Consider the following 22874-nt stretch of genomic DNA (forward strand, 5'->3'; position numbering starts at 1 on the left):
TAATTAAGTATGACTATACCCAGAAATTTAGTTCCTTTTGCACCCTGTCCTTTATCTTCATTTTTTTTTTTTTTATTATTTACTTTGAGAGAGAGAGAGCAAATGGGTGCACCAGGGTCTTTGGCCACTGCAAATGAACTCCAGATACTTGCACCCCCTTGTGCACATGTGCAACATTGTGCACCTGTGTCACTGTGTGTCTGGCTATGTGGTACCTGAAGATTTGAACATGAGTTCCTAGGCTTTGCAGGTAAGCGCCTTAAGTGCTAAGCCATCTCTACAGCCCTCTCTTCATATTTATTATTATAGCATATGACAAATGTCCCTGCTACAAAGATAAAAGAGCTTTTTTCCTTTCAAGGCAAGAACAATCCTTGCTCCTCCAGTGACAAGCTAACTTTTTACACTGAAGAAACTGATCATACACAAAGCAGAAATCTGATGTAAAAACAACCCATATATCACACTATGAATACCCTGATAAGAAAAATAACTAATTATGAATAATGACCCCCAATTTATATTAAATATATAGCTTTCTGTTTTACTATTAGTCACTGGATAATACTGGTATTTTTAAAATTTCTCATATAGTTTTATTTTGTGTAGGGCATGCCTTTTTGAAAAGATATTGTTTATAGGCACTTGTAAATTTCATGATTACTGGTCTGAAAATCCTCTAATATATTTTCTTTATTAAATCAGCTGTTTACCTGAACAACATTTGGGATTAGGATGGCCATAAGTGGGGAGTGCTTGTGCATATACACATATATACAGATTACATAAAATGTAATTTTATTATATGAATTGGCATCACAAACAAATACTGATTTTTATCTTAACAGAAAAGGAGTATCGGGAACAGCTGGCTGAAATGACAAGATTACTGCTTCAACTCTCGGAAGTAAAGAATGTTTTCTTAAAGGCTCAAGTAGAATATTTGCCCAGCCCAGAGGACCCTAAGACAGCACTTGTCCAATTTCTTGAGGTATTTTTCATTAACTAGTATAATTGTCCAGATCAATTTCGGTTATTTTTCAGAAAATGTTGAAGTATGCTTCAAGTTTTTCTATAAGATGAATTATTTTAATGTGAATCATATTACTGATCATCTCCTATTATATTTTGGAGGAAGAACAGTATGCACTAAAGTATAGTATAACACATTTACAACGACAACCGAAAATTCATGTTTAAAGAAGAGTTAGAAGACTGTGTAAAAGCTTCACTCAGAGACCAACAGAATCATAAGAATATCTATTGCTGAACTTGCTGACTACCACTGTTCTTCAGGTCTTGGAGCCACACTTACTTACCCCAGGGTCCACAATAGATTCCTGATACATATTTACCACCTTGGAGCAAATGTTGTAAACATAAAGCACCAACTACTTCATTTGTCCTGTGATTGGATCTCTAAATATCTAGTACATTTCTTTTGGGTTTTCTCTATAACACTTAGTCCCATTCAAAAGTTTGCTTTTATTATTAATTTTAAAGAAATGTAACTTATGATAGGGTTTATCTTATAAGCCCACTTGAGATTGCCAGTGTGTATGAATTTGTGCCTTTTAAAAGTTTTTTAGTTTTTCTTTTTATTGACAACTTTCTTAAATGTAGACCATATATAATGGTCATAATCCGTTCCTACTACCCTTCCTTTTTTCTTCCCAAATCTCCCCTTCTACTGAATCCTATCTTCTTTCCAACTTGTCTCTCTATTTTTTTTTTTTTTGTACTTTTGTTGGTTTTTTTGAGGTATGATTTTTGCTTTTGCCCAGGCTGACCTGGAAGTCACTATATAGTCTTAGGGTGGCCTGGAACTCATGCGATCCTCCTATATCTGCCTCCCGAGCGCTGGGATTAAAGGCATGTGGCACCATGCCTGGAGTGTACTCTTTTTTTTTTTTTTTTTTTTTTTAGTAAAAACTTTGTATGGACACATCCTACATTGGGGCCATCATTTCTTTCCTCACTGTCCCCACTCCACTGAGGGCCCTCCTCAGTGGGATTGTTGGTATTCACCATGTAATTATAGGTTATGAGTTATGAAAGCAGCAGTCTGTCATTGTGGGAGGGGTTATCTCTGGATATTCCTTCCCACACTATAGCTCTTACCTGGTTTCACCTGTATGAGGGGTGGTTCATCTCCTGTTAGGGAGTCAGCTATCTATTCTTGTCTTGTTGGTAAATTATAGTTGTCCTTGGGGGCCTCACTGCTTTCTGAAAAAGAAAATCAGATTATTGAACGGAGGGAGAGTAAGATCAGGATAGGTTAAAGGGGAAAGCATTGTTAATTTAGAGAGATTTTGAAGGGTGTAGCCTCACTTTTCAACAAAGGCTAATGGGAGCTTTTCATTGGAGTCCATTATCTTGGTCTCCATAGGGTTCCTAGTGCCAGTTAAGGGTTCCTTTTCACTGAATGGATCTCATAGTCAATCAAAGAAAAAATCGGTTACCCACCTAGGCTGTGTGCTATTGCACACAGTTGTGTAATCTTGTCAGGTTGTTTTCATGTAGCAATGACTCCTGCTTGCTTGAGTATGCTCAAATTTGTCTTTTGTAAGTTCCTCACAGTAAAAGTTGATTTTCTCTTTTCTTTTTTAAGAAATATTTTTATTTATTTGCAAGTATACATGAGAGCAAGAGAGAAGGGAAGAAAGAGAGAACAAATACCTCTTGCCACTACAAATAAATTTGAGGTGCATGCATCACTTTGTACATCTGCCCTTTCATGGGAATTATACCTTGCCCATAAGGCTTTGCAAGCAAGTACCTTTAGCAGCTGAGCCATCTCTCTAGCCCAAAGTTGGTTTTCTTTGCCAGACTGGTTTATATGAACAACAATGAAAATAATTAAAATAAGCTATTTCCATAGTGTTAATTCTTTCATTATTTTAAAAATTAATTTATTTGCAAGCAGAGAGAGAAAGACAAGACAGAGAATGGGCATGCCAGGGCCTCTAGCCACTGCAAATGAACTCCAGATGCATGTGTCCCTGGTGTATCTGGCTTATGTGGGTCCTGGATATGGGAATTGAACCTGGGTCCTTTGGTTTTGCTGGCAAACACCTCAACCGCTAAGCCAATTCTCCAGCCCCCTTCCATTATTCTTTCATTAAGTTATCATGCAGTTTCATGACCATTAGAGATATGTTTAAATCCTAATAAAATATAATAATAGTTTAGTAATATGCAGATAAAATACACATTTCTGTTGAGTGCTTTATGGTTTTGATTTTTTGTTTTGTTTTTGTTTTTTTGAGGTAGGCCAGGAATTCACTATGTAGTCTCATGCTGGCCTTGAACTCACAGTGATCTCCTACCACAACCTCCCAAGTACTGGGACTGAAGGTGTGTACCACCATGCCCAGCCTATATTTAGTTGTTTTTTTTTTTTTTAATTTTTATTAGCATTTTCCATGATTATAAAAAAAAATCCCATGGTAATTCCCCCCCCCCCGCCACTTTCCCCTTTGAAATTCCATTCTCCATCATATTACCTCACCATCTTATATTCAGTTTTTGATAAAACTCCATTCCATTCTCCATCATATTACCTCACCATCTTATATTCAGTTTTTGATAAAACTCCAACCACAATTCTGGATCAGAAAGGGAGGTAGAAATTAAACTTTCCATGATAATTATGTCTTCTCCAATTTAATCTAGTCTAAAATAATTTTTACCATACAACACTGATAAGCTTCTGCTAAGTATTAAATAGTATTAGCTAAGAATTGTTAATAATTTTAAAAAAACAAAAATATTTGACATAAGAGAAATTTTCTTGATCTAAGAATGTACTATATACACAAAGGCTAAAACAGCAAAATGGGGCAGTGTATGCTCAGTTCCAGTTTGTTGATAGGTCCACCAATAGGTAAAAGAATTCAGAACAGCCGGGCATAGTGGAACACGCCTTTGATCCCAGCATTTGGGAGGCAGAGGTAGGTGGATCGCCTAAGTTCAAAGTGGTCAGTCTGGGCTAGAGTGAGGCCCTACCTCAAAAAACCAAAAAAAAAAATAAATAAATAAATAAAGATTTTCTTTTGTGAAGAATATATACTTTTTAGGGAAGTCTAATTTGAGCAACTGTCTTTATGAAAATTAGTACTAATAATGTAGATTAAGCTACAAGATAACTACTGGCCAGAAAGTGATGAAGTTGAGGAGGAATTGAGATTAAGAACATTTCTCCCTAGGGTTCTGTTTGAAGTTGTGCCAAGTGTCCTAAAAATCTAGTTACAGCCTGGGTGAGGAACACAAAACAGAAGGTGAGAGAAATGAGACATCACTTCCAAGAGTCTCTTCCTGTCAGGCCACAAGGGGTGCACTTCATTCTACCAGTGAAGAGTTGGGACAAGGCATGTAGTAAGTGTTCTCTGCTGGAGAAGCTCAGTAGCACTCAGTTTCCAAGGTTTTTTATTTTTTAGAGGCTTGTACCTGGAGAATTTCAGACTTACATTAAGAAAGCAAGTGTTCAACACAAACACATTGTTTGCTCATATATCTTAGATATAGTTAGTCGTTTTTATCAGGGAATTGTGATGAGAATGTAAAGCCCTCAATATCAGGTAAAGCTTATTCTTGTAAATAAGTCATTTTTATTTATTTTATTTTATTTCCAGGAGAGAGAAAGAGAACGGGCACACCAGGGCTTCTTGCTACTGCAAACAAACTCCAGGTGCACATGCCACTTTGTGCATCTGGTTTTACATGGGTACTGAGGAATTGAACCCCAGATTGTTAGGCTTTCCAGGCAAGTGCTTTAATTGCTGAGCCATCTTTCCAGCCCCTAAGTAGGCCTTTTTAAATGTGTCAGTGTTGGGACCAATGTGTTACCTTTTTTGTACATAGAAATGATAGGATTGGGGCTAGAGAGATGGCTGAGTGGTTAAGCGCTTTCCTGTGAAGCCTAAGGACCCCAGTTTGAGGCTGGACTCCCCAGTACCCATGTGAGCCAGATGCACAAGGTGGCACATACATCTGGAATTTGTTTGCAATGGCTGGAGGCCCTGGTGCACCCATTCTCTCTTTCTGTCTGTTGCTCTCAAATAAATAAAATAAAAATATTTTAAAAAAAGAAATGATAGGATCATGTGTAAGTAGTTATAGTCAAATTACTAAGAAATCTTTCAGTCTCAGGAAGTTAAAGCTAAACACGGAGAAATACTTACTATAGGTATCAAGGTTTCTGATATTCAGAAATATAGTTCTTAGACTCCTGGGAGTTACTAACCCCTTTTCAATACATTCTACCAGCTTAAAACTATGTGTCATTCGCACAAATCGTGCTAAAGCATTAGCATGAACCATTACTGTGACTTACACTTTTGTGCACTCACAAAAAAACAAAACAAAACAAAATGTTGTTCAATAGTGTCTTTAATTAAGCAGAAAAATTATCAACTATCAAATTTTGACCTTCACATGCTCTGTGAACAGCAGCATAGTGTACCCCTGAGGCCCTTTTGCTGTGTGCCAGAGCAGTGCAGTTGTCTAAATGGAAGACCGTGTGATTATTGGAGGTACAGAAATTACTGCTTTTATCTTGAAAGAATCACTGACAAAATATGATTCTTCATACACAGATCTTTGGCAAATAGTTTCTTCAAAAATAAATGAAGTGAGTAAGGCCATCACTTCAAAGAAAATAGCTGACAGTATTGGCTGCTAATAATATTACTCAGGCTTTTCAAAAAATTGGAATTTGGTAAATCTTATATTTGCCTTCGTGGGCTTGAGAGCCTCCTGATGGATATCAATACCTGTGATCTTTGTTCCAAAATGGAAAGTAGGATGCATTAGCATAAGGTGACCAGAGTGACTGATACAAGCCTTTAGTAGACATTCCTGGAGAAAGTTTCATTCAAAGTACTGGTTATACCAAGTCCTCTAATGCAGCAGAGGATAAAATGTTGATTGATATAATTGTAGATTCCATGATTTAGTTATGGTGGTTCTCTGAGAAATTCCACTTATAAAGTTTAATAGCAAAGAAAATTGCCCACAGTTACTTGGAAAAAAGTTCTCACAGTACTTTTTCCAGCTGTATATATGGATAAGGCTAGATTTTCTTCAACTTGAATATGAAAATTCAATGGAGAGTAAGATATGTGAATATTGCTGTTTTCTATTAAATTAGATGTAAAAATATTTCTTAAAATGTTTTTAAAATAACATTTCCCACTGACTTGTTTTGGAAAATAATTTTATTTAAATGTACTTTACATTATTTAAATGAATAAGTAAATGGTTTAAAATATTGCAGCATGGTAAATACATCTATTAAAAATTTTATTAATGTATATTTATTGTACAAAGTGGATTTCATAATGACATTTTTATTAAAGTCATATACTTTGACTATATTAATCCCCCTCCATTGTACTCTCTTGTTACTCCCCACACTGCTAGTTCCCCATCTCTTCTCATGTAGTCTCCCTTCTCCTTCCATCTTGTTTATATAAAATATAGATTCCTAATATGGTAAATATCAACAGATAGAATTTAAGTAATAAAAATCTAATCAAGATCTTCAGTTTTTTTTTAAAATTTTATTTATTTATTTATTTGAGAGCGTCAGACACAGAGAGAAAGACAGATAGAGGGAGAGAGAGAGAATGGGCGCGCCAGGGCTTCCAGCCTCTGCAAACAAACTCCAGACGCGTGCGCCCCCTTGTGCATCTGGCTAACGTGGGACCTGGGGAACCGAGCCTTGAACCAGGGTTTTTAGACTTCACAGGCAAGCGCTTAACCACTAAGCCATCTCTCCAGCCCAAGATCTTCAGTTTTAATGTGTACAAGGAGACATAAGAAAGTTTGAAAACTTCCAGTCATAGAAAGTGCAATGTTAGAAACAGAACACAAAGCTAAATAGAAGAGGATTAGTTAGTGCATCTCCCAGTTGCTAATCTCATAGGCACTTGGATTCCCTGAGTTTCTTATCTTTTTCTTCATTCCACATTCTGTAGCAATGTGTATATTAAACTCCACTTCAAAGTTTTTCCAACAGTCTTCACTTCTGTACTTTAAACCATCTATTTCAGTGACTAATCCCTGATCCATAGGATGATTTGAATGAAGTACTTGAAATTGCCATCACCTATCCCTGATCACATTTTGACTTAGCACTTCCCTTTATCCAAGTCCAGCCATCCTCTTGAAGCTGTGCTGCCTCCCTAACCCATCATTACCAGATATCTGGGAGACTCAGGTCAACTGCTCTTAACAGTACCCCAGAATTTAGTCTTTTGATCACACTTGTAACTCAGCCTTAGGTTAGCACAAATGCTTTCTCCTTTGTATTATCCATGGGGCTGGGAAAGGAGACTCTTAAAACTTGTATACTTTCTGTCTGTCTTTCTCATGGAGCATTAGGGCAGGAGACTCTCATAATTTATATGCTTTCTCTCTGTCTTAATCCATGGAGCCAGGGAAGAATATTCTCACACTTTTATACTGCTGCCATTCATGATTCAGTTATGGTCATTGAACGCCATTTTGAGTTACCAAAGTACTTTGAAAACTTCAGGACTCTACTAACACTTTCTGACCTGTGTAGTTTTTTTCTTCATTTTGTGTCTTCTCGCTACCTGCTTAACCTCACCTTTGTGAGTTGATTTCTTTGTCCCCTACTTCTATTTTTGTCATTTTTTCCTTACTGCCTCACCTAATATTTCTGTTCACCACTTCTTAGTTTCCCTACCTGTAACCTCTCAACCACATTTCCCCCCCACTAGTAAAGTTAAATTCTGAATTGTAGAGGCGTATCAATTCCTGTTATAAATCAGAATTTAGAGAGATTTAATTTGTAAGAATTTGGTAATGGTACTTAGCAGTTTTTCTTGTAGGACTTTGGGGATTTCTAGTCATATGAAATAGGACCCACTTACCTATTTGGAAAACTTTAGATGATTCAGTTACAAGCTTCTTCCTTAACAGTTTCATCTTTCTTCTCATTAATAACATTACTGAGTCTTATATTCTATAAACTATAACTGGTAAATTGATTTTTTTATTCTTCTTTTAACTTTTAATTATAAAGGGCAAAACTTAATTCTTTTTACGAGAAATGTAGAAATGTAATGATAAAGGCCAAAGTATAAAGAATATGCATATGAAAAGAAAAAAAATTAGTTTGCAAAGTCTGTAGTATATAAGTCTTGGAAAGTTAAACAATGTTTTTCTTTATTTTATAGGCTGTCGGTATAGTTTACAGGACTCTCCACACACTTCCTGAGAAATCGGCCATGGTGACAAAGTCCTTAGAATACTTGGGGGAAGTCCTGAAATACATAAAACCTTATCTGGGGAAAAAAACTTCCAGTGCAGGGCTGCAGCTGACTTACGGGATAATGGGTATGTATTTCTGAATGTTTGCTAGATGCATTTCCCTGGGTTTAGCCGATAATATACAAATGGAAAGAAATGTATAGGCCAAATCAATTAACTCTTCATCAGCTATAAGAACTATTCTGAACTGTAGTGATTTAGCTTAGAATAATTCATATTGGCTTTTAAATATTTGTTGTGCTTTTGTTAATATTAAAATTTATTAAGATCAATAAAGAAAATATAATAAAACCACTTGCTCTCAATATTGTAAGTCACTCTGAATTCCTGTTTGTACTTTTGTGTATGTGTGCTTGTTCTATAACAATGGAGTTCATCTTTCTTCAGGAAGTCAGTAATTTGCATATCTTTGTTCACCAAAACCATGTTGCTAAACAGAAATAGGAACTAGAAGAAGGGAAATGAGAAAGATTTCCTTAGACATTTTTGTATAGAATTTAAGTTTTTTAGGTTTCTTCTTATGTCTGTGTCCAAAACCTTCTATCTGTTCCCTTTTATCTTGTGAATGTATAAATAAACCTGATTTCAGTGTCTGAAACCTTTTAACTTTGTTGTGAAAGATAAAAGTTGGTGTGAAAAAGTAAATGTGGATGATGTAGAATGTACTGAAAGCAGTAGGAGTAATTCCGACATTGTCATGTTAGGAAAGTGTGATTTTGAACATAGTCAATTTAATAAAATCTAGATTCATATTTTAGAATTTATGCTTATAATGTCTTAGTCTCTAAAAAAGTGTATTGACTTTTCCAGATTTAAATTTTTTCCCAGGTAGATGTATGATTACAGGGGTGTCTTTACATTATGTAATGTGTAATAGTCATGTCAGAAACTACCAAACCACATTAGGATTGATCATATGTAGACAAGGCAATTTTTTTAAATGAAGAATTTAGGGCCTTCTTTGTTCTGCTGACTTGCTGACTTTGATTTATGCTAGGCAGGTATATAGTTTTTACATGTATCTAGGTCTCAAAGACTGGGAATAGATTGTATGGCTACTATGCTTTTTATTTACTCATGAGGAAGTAGAACAGGTTTTCCTCACTATTTGGGACAAAATAGAGAAAAGCAAGCATAAACACTTCAGAGTTTGAGCTTGACTTAAAGCATGTCGCTGTTGGGATATCACAACCACTGCAGGGAGTGGTAATCACTGAAACTTCGTGGCTTCTTACCTTGCCAGTTCTGACTGAGGAGACCTCTACTAACCTAAGATACTTTACCAGGCTATCAATGGATAGCACAAAACTGTGCTCAAACCACTGGCGGTTTGAATGTAAAATGCTCCCCAGACACTCTTGTGTTTGAATATTTACTCCTCAGCCAGTGGCACTGTTTGGGAGGTTTTTAGAGCCTTTAGGAGGTAGAGCTTTATTGTAGGAGGTGCGTTACTGGGGTGTTATAGTCTAGCCCTGTTTGGTCCTTTTGCACTTTCTGCTTTTCTACTTCCTGCTGACAGGAAGATGTGATGTTGGCTGGTTGCCCCAGGCATGCTTTCTCTGCCTTATGGACACTTTCCCTCAAAACTGTAAGCTGACATAAACTTTTTCCTCCCAGATCTGCTTCTTGTCATGTATTTTGTCCCACCAGTGAGAAGATGACTACTATAACCACATTCCATGTTAAGGAAGGTATATGGGACCCTAATTACAGTTCAGTAATTTGGGAAGTGGTAGGGTTTATGTACTGTTAATATCTACAGCTCCCATCACCTTTATGTCATCTTACTTTTGAGGGAGGGTAGCCTGTAAGAAAGGTGATTTTGTTTTCCTGAACCTGAAAGTATCATACTTTATGTTTCTATCCCTTTTGTTTTTGTCATCTCTATTTGGCCAGTCTTTATGTTTTCTTCTGTTTTGTGATCTTCTATTATAGTCTTTCAGCTATTGTCCTTTAGTTGTCCTTACTTTTTTCACATTCCCAAGTAGACTTGATCATCATTTTATTACATTTGTCCTTAAGACATGTTTATAACTTGCTTTTGTTGTAATTACATATTTGGCATGTCTCTTCCAAATTTTTATCTGAGGCAGGAGACTGACCATAGTTTATAAATTTTTTTCGTTGCTACCATGTTGTATTTTGAACAAGAAAGAACATGTCCTTGTACATACCAGAAATGAGATTAATTGGGAACAAGGAATTTGTCGCTTTGAACTTCTTCAATATAAAAATAGTAAATACTAAATAAATATATTGGAATTAAAAAAATTTGCAAGCTTAAAAATAGTACATTTAAAATTTAATGTGAATGAGTCATTACTTCCATTGTCCAAATTGTTTCCCCTACATATTTCATATACTTGTGCATGTATGTATGTTTATGTGTCTGTGTGGGCACATGTGCCACTGTGTGTGTAGTGGTCAGAAGACAACTTTGGAATATGGGTCCTCTCCTTCCACCTTCTTTGGGACAGAGTTTTTTGCTACTAGGAAGGCTAATCTAGTTGGCCCATGAGCTTTGGGATTCTCTTGGATCCCTCCCATTGCCATAGGTGAATTGGGATAATACATACATGCCATTTTGCATCTGACTTTACATGGGTACTGGGGAGCTGAACTGAAATAAGTAGGCTTGTAAGTAAACACCTTAAACAGTTGAGCCATCTTCCCTGCTCCATATTTATAATGTTTGTAAATGAGCAAGATTACTTTCTAACTATAAATTGGTTATTAAATATATATCATAAAAATTCTAAGCATTTATATGCAGAAAATAAGTATTACATAATACTTATAGTGGGAGATTATCTTTGTGTTGATATTTTTCTATATTTAAAATATTATTTTTATTTATTTGAGAGCAACACAGAGAGAAAGAGGCAGAGAGAGAGAGAAAGAGAGAGAGAGAGAGAGAGAGAGAGAGAGAGAGAGAGGGAATAGGCACGCCAGAGCCTCCAGCCACTGCAAACAAATGCCAGATGTGCTGCGCGTCCTTGTTCATCTGGCTAACATGGGTCCTGGGGAATTGAGCCTCCAACTCCAGTCCTTAGGCTTCACAGGCAAAGGACTTAACCTCTAAGCCATCTCTCCAGCCCTATTTTTCTATATTTAAATTTCATCAGTAAATAAGTTTTAACCAGAAAAAAATAATCTTTATTTTTAGAACCAGGTGAGGGAGTGCATGCCCTCAATCCTAGTGCTTGAGAGGCAAAGGTAGGAAGATTGCCATGAGTTTGAGGCCATCCTGGAACTACAGAGTGAATTCCTGGTCACCCTGAGCTACAACAAGACCCTACCTTCAAAGACAAAACAAAACAAAACAAAAATTTACTTTTATAAAACTTGCATATATCCAGACATTTCTAAGGTCTTACTTGTTTTTTTCCCCCTCTTCATTTCTCTTTGCAGTTTTACACACACACACACACACACACACACACACACAGTTGTTTGCTGAATCTTAAAAAGTCAGAGTCTGAAACAACATTAAAACATGACCTTTCCTTCCCATGAACTCATAATCTAACCATATTACTAGAGATGCAGCACAAAATTGGGTGATGCATTTTTCTTGCTAGGTTCCTGAAAGTTATAAATAATATTCATGGCAGACACCTAAGGGGGATAGGAATCATATCCACTTGTGGTGGTTATGGTTCCTTTACAAATATGTTAATGCTGTCTAAAATGTGAGCTCTTCTTATATTGCTGTGAAACTCAAGTTTTCTATCTACTAAAGAGATAAAAAGGATCTGTGGAGATGGCTCAGCAGTGTAAGGTACTTGCTTACAAAGTCTGCTGGTCAATGTTCAACTCCTTAGTACCCATGTACAGCCAGATGCACAAAGTGACACATGCAACTGGAGGGGGTTTGCAGAGGCAAAAGGCCCTGATATGCTTATACTCACTCCTTACCCCCCCTTTTGTTTATTTCAGAGAGAGAGAGAGAGAGAAGTAGAAATCTTTACAAATATATTTAAAAACAAGGAGCTAAGGAACAGGTTGGCAATGTATAAACTTGCTAGGTGAGCATTGAGTTTCTCTGTGACTAATTGTTTATACTTCCTTTTATAAGGGAGATAATGCTGCTATACTATTGATTCTTAGTTGTTGGATTTTTTGTTCAGCATCAGTCTATTCTTCAATATACATTTGTTTCCTTCTGACATTGAATTTTAAAACTTTTACTTGACAGTAATGACTTTGAATGTTAGCATCTTTATTGTTTGTAAGAAGGAATAAAATATGAAAGTTCTTGCCATAGATCTGCCACTCTACTATTTGGAAAACATCTTAAGCTCTTTTGAAATTAATTTTACAAACAATAAGAGTTCAGTAACAGCAATAAACTCTTATAGGAACACTATATCTGCTTATTTACCTTGCTAGAGAAGGGGAATTCTTTGTTAAGCATTATTGTCATCAAATATTGACAGACTTTGTCTCAAGGAGATCATAATATATTTTAAGTACTGAAGATGTTTTCTCTTTCAAAATAAAAATATCATTTATGTTAAATAACTGAAAATGGGGCTGGAGACATGGCTTAATAGTTAAAGCACTTGCCTGCAAAGTCAAAAGATTCAGGTTTGATTCCCCAGGACCCACTTCAACCAGATACACAGGGTGGCACATGCATGTGTAGTTTATTTGCAGTGGCTGACCACCCTGGTACACCCATCACCCCTTCTTCTCTCTCTCAAATAAATAAAAAATAAAACATTAAAAAATTGAAAGTATAAAAACTGAAGTTCTAAGAAGTTAAAGGATTGCTCCAAGATGTTTGCAGTTAATCCCACTTTTTCTGTTTTAACAATTAAATTTAATTATATTTGTCTTGTTGCAAGCTAGATTCAAACAACCTGAAAAAATGTATATTTCTTAACTGCCAAATTTTAACTTGGTCCTATGTGCTTTAAATATACTTTGTTTTCATAGAGCAACAAAATATTCTGGTTAGAAGATAACCATAACTTCTCTTGTTATTAGGAATTCTTGTTAAATCATGGGCACAGATTTTTGCCACCTCAAAAGCCCAGAAGTTACTGTTTCGGATCATAGATTGTTTGCTACTGCCTCATGTGGTACTACAGCAAGAGAAGGAGCTTCCTGTACCCATGCTGACTGCAATTCAGAAGAGCCTTCCTTTATTTCTCCAGGTACACTGTGGGTAGCTGCTTAGAAGGAATAACATGAACTGTTGTAACATACAGATTTTAAAAACAGTCATTGTGACCTCAAGGCCATGGGATACATATAACAGGTCCACTGAACAAATGGTGTATGTCTTTGTGGGCTTGGCTCCAAATAAAAAGATGAGACAGGCAAATTCTCAAGAAGCTTCAGGTAGAGACAGAAGGCAGAGAGACACGAACACTTGGAGAAGTGCACTCAGAATTTTCTGCAGAGACCTTTGTTACCTGACAAGCAGACTTGGGTAGAGGAGATGTAAGAAGATTAATTGTCCAGGGGTAAAATAATTAGGGACCCAAGCCATTTGCATCCAAGGGAATAGTGTGTTCTACTATGGGAACTTGAATAAATAATAGCACATCAGGATAAGGCCTGAAGTTCTGCTGTGGCTGGAGACATAATGAAGAGCTTTAAGTCATGCTGAAAGGTAGGGGTTTGAACAAAAGCATGACATAAGCATGGTTACATGAGAGAAAAGTGCTTCTGGTCTGAGAAGTTGAATTCAAGCTTTAGAAGGCAGGGACTAGTTCATTGAAAATACTGATGATAGAGAGATTGCTTAGTGGTTAAGGTGCTTGCCTGTGAAGACTTAGGACCCACGTTCTTCTCTCCAGATTCCACCTTGGCCAGACGCACAAAGGTGAGGCAGTCACAGGGTAGCACATGCCCACTAGGTGGCATGAACGTCTGGAGTTCAATTGCAGTGGCTGAGGACCTGGCATGCCAGTTCTCTCTCTCTTTCCCTGTCTGTGTCTTTCTGTCTCATACTCTCTCTAAATATATATGTATATAGTGGAGAAACAGAAAGGAAATACTTCCTGAACATTAGAGTCTGGAGAGAGTAGTGCTAGTAACCGAACAGGAAATTCTAGAAATACAGGGGTAAATATAAGAATCGTTGTTGGAAAAAGACCTAAAAAGGACTAGTCACAAATGTGTCTTACAGTGCAACATCTGCATAGTTATGTAGGTGATTGTGGTAGTCAGGGTTTCTTTGGGACACAGAAATAAAACTCCCTGCTTTGTTCCTTCATATTTTCTGTGCTTCCCTGGCGTGTCCTAAAGTCCATGCTCTTGGTTAGATACCCTCCATATGGGTTACCCATGCCCACCTCGAGATGTACAGATTTGCATTATCTGTCTGTGATGCAGATGTCTTGTTTCATGATACGTTACAAATTCTGACATGAATATTAATGCTGGTGATTATATTAATTGGTTCCTAAATTACTGTTTTAAAACTTTATCTCTTAGCATTTCTTTTTTATTTTCTCCCGAAGGGCATATGCGACGTGTGCTGTCAGTCTCAAAATCCAAATGCCTATTTGAATCAGTTGCTAGGGAATGTGATTGAGCAGTACATTGGGCGGTTTCTTCCGGCTTCACCATACATTGCAGGTCTCGGACCCCATCCTGTTTTGTTGGCACTGAGAAACTCAGCCACTGTTCCAGTGATATCTTCTCTAAAGAAACACATCACTCAAGTCATAAGGTATATCTAAGTATTAAAAAGAGGTATATGTACAAATTTTAATCTCTTAAAAAGTGACCCCATGGGATCTCAAAAATATTGGCTATCCTTAGCTGTACTTTTAGAATTTCTTCTGTTTTCTCTCTGTAGCTATTATTTTGCTTACATATACATTCCTGTTGGTACATTTTTATTTTCTAGGTTTTCATCAAAAATTGTATTTTGGAGCCGGGCGTGGTAGTGCACGCCTTTAATCCCAGTACTCGGGAGGCAGAGGTAGGAGGATCACCATGAGTTTGAGGCTACCCTGAGACTACATAGTGAATTCTTGGTCAGCCTGGGCCTGAGTGAGACCCTACCTCCAGCGGGTGGGGTGGGTTGGAGAAACTCTCTCTATATATTTCTATCATATAATATGTAGTACTTATTTAATAAAATTAACTGAAAACATAAATTTTAATGCTAATAAATAGAAACAGAAAAATCCTGTTTTATTCAGGTTTTTTTGGCATAAGACTATATGGGATAAATGAAGTTTCTTAGGTTTCTTAAACTCCACATCCTTTAACCATAGAAGACTTAGTAGTAGGGCTGGGGAGATGGCTCAGCAGTTAAAGGGGGCCTGCTTACAACACCTGCTAGTGTGGGTTCAATCCCTCAGTACCCATGTAAAGGCAGATACACAGAGTGGTACGTGCATCTGGAGTTCATTTGCAATGGCAAGAGACCCTGCCATATCCTTACTCCTCCCACTCCCTCTCCTCCACAAATAAGTGAATAAATTTTTTTAAGTTATCTATCGTCTTTCTACAGGTCAGTCATCTGTCTGTTTTTGTATGTGTGAGTGTAGGTGTGCATGTGCCATAGTGTGAGTGTGGACAACTTTTGGGTCTGTTTTCACCATTCCATCTCATTTGAAACAGAGTTTTTGTTGGTCTTGCTCTGCTGCTGTTGTTGTGCTATGCTTGCTGAAAATGTCCATGAAATTCTGCTGCCTCTGAGATCTCACAGTCAGTGCTGGGAATACTGAAGCCTGCCATAGCTTCTGACTTTTAAAATGGAGTCTGGGGATGGAACTTTAGCCTTCAGCCTTGTGGTGAGCACGTGACCACTGAGCCATCTCTCCAGCTCCAAGTTTCTGTTCCTTAATGACCTGATAATGTTAATACCCATCATTATAGGTCTATATGCCATTATAGAATTCTGGGCCTAAATTCTCCCTCTCTTCTAGCCTATTGTGTTCCCAGAGTCCTGTTACTCGGGTTTAGAAGCTTTATCTCTGTTTCCTCCCCTTGTCATCTTTAGCAGATGACTGCCTTCTGTTCACATCGTACCTGGACTATTGCCAGAGTCTCCTAACCATGGTCACTAGATTCAGTCTTCTAGCCCAGCCTTAAAAATGCCCTTTTTGTAAAGTACTGTTTATTTTGACACTTCCCCAAACTTTCATGCTTGTGTAATAAGTTCCATTCTAGTTCTCCAGGATTAATGTCACTTTTCTAAATGTATCATAGTGGTGTATCTACCCAACTCTAGCACAGCTGGCTAGATTCTTATGCCTGTAGGATTCCTTATGTTTCCTACACTCCTGCATGGTTCCTACCATTGTCTTTCTTCACACGTCACCCATCTGGGCTTGGCCCTGTCTGTCCTCTATGAGACCTACACCTGTCATCGCAGTGTATGTGACGGTCCTTCTTTCTGAAGTCACATGCCCTTTTTATGGCCCAGTTTACAGATTCACAGTGGTTTTGCTTTTCATGAGTCTAAATTTCTAGCCATATTACAATGATCTATTCAGTGTCTGAGATACTGCATCAGTAATTTTAGTAGAACCTAAATGACAATTGCTGGTGTGAAATTATAACTGTACAACTATTTTAAACTCCTTGTTTAGGATCCTAGTGGTATTCCTTGATTTTCTTATTTCATATCTAATTACAACTTGCTTCTTGGGCTGGAGAGATGGCTTAGCAGTTAAGGCACTTGCCTGCAAAACCAAAGGATCCTGATTCAGTTCCCCAGGATCAACATAGGCCAGATGCACAAGGGGGCGCATATGTCTGGAGTTTGTTTGCTGTGGCTGGAGGCCCTGGCATGCCCATTCTCGCACTGTGTCTCTCTCTCTCTCCCTCTCTCAAAATAAATAAATTATATATATATATATTTTAAAGAACTTGCTTCTCATGGTTATAATTGAAAACTAGAATGTAATAGCTTCTGGTTTGGAGTAGTGTGTTGTGGGGCTGGGCAACAAAGATACAGCCATTGCTTCCTGTGACTTCTTTCATTCTATACTCAGTGCTTTGAAGTCCACTTGCATTAGGACTTCTTCCTCTAAATTCCCATCAAAACACCAATTACAGATTGTGATGATTTTTTGTTAGGTCTAACTTTTCCACCAAATAAGGAGTCATCATGTTTTTTGTTTTGAGGCAGGGTCTTACTCTAACCCACACTGACCAGGAACTCAATCTGTAGCCCAGGGTGGTCTGGAACTCCTTGAAATCCTCCTAGCTCAGCCTTCCAAGTATTGAGACCAAAGGCATGTGCGAAAATGCCTGGATCACACCTTTAAAAAACAAAACAAAGAACCAAAAAAACCTTACGGCTGGAGGAATGGCTTAGCAGTTAAGGTGGTTGCCTGCAAGGCCAAAGGACCTAGGTTCAATTCCCCAGGACCCATGTTAGCCAGATGCACAAGGGGGCACACATGTCTGGAGTTCATTTAGTGGCTGGTGGCCTTGGCGTGCCCATTCTCTGTCTCTCCTTCTTTCTCTTGTCAAATAAATAAATAAATAAAAATAAAATATTTTTTTAAAAACCTAAAGTTTAAGGCTGGAGAGATGGCTCACCAGTTGAGGCACTTGCCTGCCAAGATTAAGGACTCAGGTTTGACTCCCCAGTACCCACATGCACAAGGAGGCACATGCATCTGAAATGCGTTTGCAATGGCTAGAAACCCTGTCATGTCCATATTCTCTCTCTCATAAATAATTCTTTTTTTTAAAAAAAAGAATTTTAGACGCTTATTTCTATATTTGTGCTAACACAGGTGCCAAGTAAATATTTAATTCATGGCATTAAAAATTTAACAGTGAGCAAAATAGAATAAACCTTGCCTCAAAGAATGAGTGAATCTACCACAAAATGTTGGAAGTTACCACACAGACAAGAAATAACTACTGAAATATAGTTCCTGCTTTAAAGGAGTTTATCATACTTAGTGATTTCTGTGTCTCACAACGGTAGCTTCCGAGTAGATAGGAACATTTGGTTTAGATTCAGTAGTATTGGGCTTGGGATTGTAGCTTAGTGGTAGAGACATTGTCTAGTACATACAAGGGTCCTGAGTTCCATCCCCACTAATTCTGACTTTGATTCATTCTGCAGTACTGACCAGAACCTTTGGGTGCAAAGATAAGATAAATTATTGTCCTTACAAGCTCTGTTGGGATAATAATGTTACAAGTAACTTGCCCTGGAAGATGATCTAAATCCTAAGTTAATTCTCAAATTCTTTGTCATACTTGAGGAAGGAGGTAAACCTGGGCCTATGCATTGATTCCTAGGGTTCTTTTTATTTCTTCAGAAACTTGAGACCCTCCTGAAGTCTAAACAAATAAATATGAAGAGAGATTTATTTATGCAAATTTGACATTAGAGGAAAATGTTGGAGCATGAGGTAACTGATAAGAGGATCAGACATATATTAGAAAGTAAAGAAAGCAGATTAGTCATTAGGTTTTGATTAAGTTCATCTCACAAGTGGGTTGCTTTAAATTTAGTTTGTCTATATTCGATTTTACCCCTTACATCTTACAGTCATACTGGCATATAGTCATTGCTTTAAAAAAATCTTAGGTTTGAAGATAGTATGACAAAGTATATGTGCTTTAACACAACTGCTTTTATTAATTTGGGGAGTCAGTTTTCCAGTATCTTTAAAATATATAGCACTTGGTGCTTCTCATTTGAAGCTTTTAGAAGAAAAGAACAAAATTTTATTTCTTTCCAGGAAATCCTACCTTGAATTTAAAGGCTCCTCACCCCCTCCTCGCCTAGCATCCGTTTTGGCCTTCATCCTCCAGCTCTTCAAGGACACTAACGTGGGTGTTGGTGACATTGAATTTCTGCTCCCTGGAGTCTTCAAATGTTTAGTGTTGGTCAGTGAACCCCAAGGTCAGTTTGTTCAATCTTGTTCTGTTCACAAGTTAAAAACACTCTATCCCAGGATTTAAACTGATAGATATGATGCATGGTTATTTTCTTTCCTTTCATATATGTCATGGATAGTGAATCAAAATAAGTATACAAAGCTAAGCCAGACTATCAAAACATGACCATGTACTGACACATTGTAGTCTATCCTACCCCAAACCTGGTGGAGGAAAATAGTTCTTCCAAGGGTTGCTTCCTTTGATTAGACTTGCGAGCCTCTCCAAAATGCTGGTGTGTGTCAGTCCAGCACCACGTGCAGCTTGCAAAGTCCAAGTACCTTGGCCAACATGGGAAAGCCTGTAAAGACCCTCTGACTCCAGTGTTTGTTCATCTCATCAGCCTTAGTGGTTGTGTTAAATTGTGACTGTTTAAATCCCCACCATAACATGACTTAGTAAGTTATTGGGAATTGCAGAAGAAAGTCATGGAATTCAACTAAAGGAGTGTACTTTGTCTATTTTTGTAAAATGGGAGGGATGTGTGTTTATTGTTAGAATGGATTGTTCATGGTTCCTAATGTTTCCACCTAAATACTTTTTTTTTTTTTTTTTTTTTTTTTTGGTTTTTCGAGGTAGGGTTTCACTCTAGCCCAGGCTGACCTGGAATTCTCCCTATAATCTCAAGGGGACCTCAAACTCATGGAGATCCTCCTACCTCTGCCTCTCAAGTGCTGGGATTAAAGGCATGTGTCACCATGCCTGACTTCCACCTACTTTTTAAATTAATTTTTTATTTTATTTTTTGTACTTGACAGATAAAATGAGCATGCCAAGGCATTCAGCCACTATAAACTAACTCCAGATATATGCACCACCTTGTGCATCTGGCTTACATAGGTCCTGGGGAATCAAACTTGGGTCCTTTGGATTTGCAGGCAAATGCTTTAACCACTAAGCCATCTCTCTAGTCCCTTTATCTAAATACTTTTAACTGCTAAGATAAATGAATGCAGGCATACCTGAAGAATCTGAGGGCAGTGTCTGGTGTGCTTGTGGGAAGCTCAGATGACTCTTTTTGAAATGTTCTACTTTATCTCAAAAATGTATGAGCCGGGCGGGGTGGTCCCAGCACTCAGGAGGCAGAGGTAGGATTACTGTGAGTTTGCGGCCACTCTGAGTCTACTGAGTGAATTCCAGGTCAGCCTGAGCTAGAGTAAGACCCTACCTCAAAAACAACAACAAAAAAAAAGTATATTTTCAATCCACACTAATTTAATATTTAAAATTTACATATCTGGGCAGGAAAGATGCCTAAGCAGTTAAAGTTGCTGGTTTGCAAATCCTATCAGCACAGGTTCAATTCCTAGTACCCACATAAAGCCAGATGCACAAATTGGTGTTTGTGCCAAAAGTTTGTTTGTAGCAGCAAGAAGCTCTGGCATGTCCTTTCTTATTCCCACCCCCCCACACACACACACCTTCTCTCTCTCTCTCTCTCTCTCTCTCTCTCTCTTTCTCTCTCTCTCTCTCTCTCTCACACACACACACACACACACACACACGTAAATAAATAAATAAATAAATAAATAAATAAATAAATAAAATGAAATAATAATGTCAGCTGGGCGTGATGGTGCATGCCTTTAATCCCAGCACTCGGGGGTAGGCAGAGATAGGAGGATTGCTGTGAGTTTGAGGTCACCCTGAAACTACAGAGTGAATTCCAGGTCAGCCTGGGCTAGATTGAAACCCTACCAAAAAAAACCAAAAAAAAGTAATGGCCACTCACAATTTGGAGCTTGCGAAAAGTAAGTTACATTTCTGAACAATACCCTCTCTTCATGGTAGCAACCTTTGCACTGGGGGATATCTGCAGAGAGACTCTCTGACTTTAGAAATTTTACTGTTGTTTAAACTTTGCAATAGCTGGGCATAGTGGCACATGCCTTTAATTCCAGCACTTCGGAGGCAGAGATAAGAGAATCGCCATGAGTTTGAGGCCACCCTGAGACTACATAATGAATCCCTGATCAGCCTGTGCTAGTGAAACCCTACCTCAAGAAGCAAAAGAGCAACAACAAAAAACTTTGCACTAAAAGCTTTGTATGTAATACAACATTTGCTTATACAGAACAGATAACATAGTAATCATTCTTTAGCCACAGTTTTGCTTTCTGTGGTTTCACTTACATATTATCAACAGCAGGCCAGAAATACTGTATGGAAAATAATAGAAGCAAGCAGATCATAAGTTTGAAATTGTGTGACATTCTGAATAGCTTCATACAGATTTGATTTTATCAACTCTCATCCCAGAGATAGAAAGTAGATTAAGTGCTTATACTTAAGGAAATTAAGTTAGAAGCTACAGGGTATAGTTTTCTGTTGAGATAATGAAAATATTCGTAAACTAACTGTGATGATAGTTGTACATCTCTGTAAATACCAAAAGTGGCTGAACTGTAATGAATGAATGAGACTTTTAAATGGGCAAATTACATAGTATGTAGAATATAATAGTAAAGGTGTTACTTTAAACAACAAATAGGATTACTTAGTTTATAACAAAGGTCAACTAAAAATAGAAGAGAGACTAGTTGGAAAGAAGCAAGGGTTCAGTGGAAGGGAGAGGAGAATTATGATTAGGTTACATTGTGCATATGGTTGGAGGTTGTCAATAAAAGGGTTTGAAAAACACATGTCCATACTTGAAGAAAACAGCATATTTTTTAAATCAAGAATGTTAAAAATATGGATCCAGATGGTCAGTTCAGACACAGTGAATAATACTATAATTTTTTCCTTTTAGTTAAAAGGCTGGCCACAGAGAACCTGCAGTGCATGGTAAAAACCTGCCAAGTGGGGTCAGAAGGAGAACCTGCCACCCAGCTGACTTCTCTGTTTAGGTAACTGGAAAATATGCCAACTGGGAAGGCGATGATGCCAGCCTTTTGACAGCCAGCATGCTTTTCATATCACTAATTATCTAAAACATAATGTGTTACTACTTGTTTATAGTATTTCAGTTGTACTTTTGGCAGTGCTACATTGTGTTATTGTATTGAAAAATAAAAGTGCCAGGGAGAAAGATAAGTGAGCTAACTTGAAATTACTTGTGAATTTCCTGAGTCTTGAATGTATTTGAGAATAAAAATCTAGTATGGTAAGTTATGATGACAGGTGCACAGGCCTTCAGAACTTGCTTAAACATGCTACTCCGATGCAATGTAAAAGTCTCTAGTTCTCTGACTTGCTTTAGATATTGTAGCTTCAGAAAGTCCTCTGAGTGAGAGATGGTTTGTGGTACTAGATGTGCTTAAGTCTGAGGACCCCTGCCAGTGCCCTGCTTTGCCCTCTCACAATCTTGCCTGTACTGTCGGTAGGGTGGTTTCTTAAGCTTTCTCTCTCCAGGTTTCTATCCACTTACTTTGACTAAACATATCTCTCCTTTGTACCCCATAATAAACTATTCTGTTTGTGTTGGGTCTTTGATTCATTTTTTTTTTCTCGTTACATAATTGTCACTCTGCTTTTAACAACTTGCTTTATTCCAATGGATTCATGAAAATTATAAAACTATAGGAGAGAAAAGACTGAATATTTTATACTGTTTCCTAAGCTTTATCTTTAATCAGTCAGAGATACAGGAATTTTTTAAATACATGGTTAAAATATATAGGCTTTATTTATAAAGACTGTATTTATGAAGTTTCCTGTTCATAAATAACTTTCTCAGTAAATAAGTT

General features: G+C 37.4%; 1 protein-coding gene across 5 annotated transcripts in view; it reads left to right on the plus strand.

Moving 5' to 3' along the window:
* Mms22l (MMS22 like, DNA repair protein) overlaps positions 1-22874 on the plus strand; it is a 184142-nt gene that overhangs the window by 158740 nt on the left and 2528 nt on the right. For all 5 annotated transcript variants that reach the window (XM_045154267.1, XM_045154269.1, XM_045154268.1 and 2 more), the window contains 6 exons: positions 849-991; positions 8208-8367; positions 13294-13463; positions 14778-14989; positions 18987-19150; positions 21938-22034. In XM_045154267.1, the coding sequence (XP_045010202.1) occupies positions 849-991; positions 8208-8367; positions 13294-13463; positions 14778-14989; positions 18987-19150; positions 21938-22034 (946 nt within the window). The remainder of the gene's footprint in view (positions 1-848; positions 992-8207; positions 8368-13293; positions 13464-14777; positions 14990-18986; positions 19151-21937; positions 22035-22874) is intronic.

The sequence above is a fragment of the Jaculus jaculus genome, chromosome 7, assembly GCF_020740685.1.
Source record: "Jaculus jaculus isolate mJacJac1 chromosome 7, mJacJac1.mat.Y.cur, whole genome shotgun sequence".
NCBI classification, from domain to species: Eukaryota; Metazoa; Chordata; class Mammalia; order Rodentia; family Dipodidae; genus Jaculus; species Jaculus jaculus.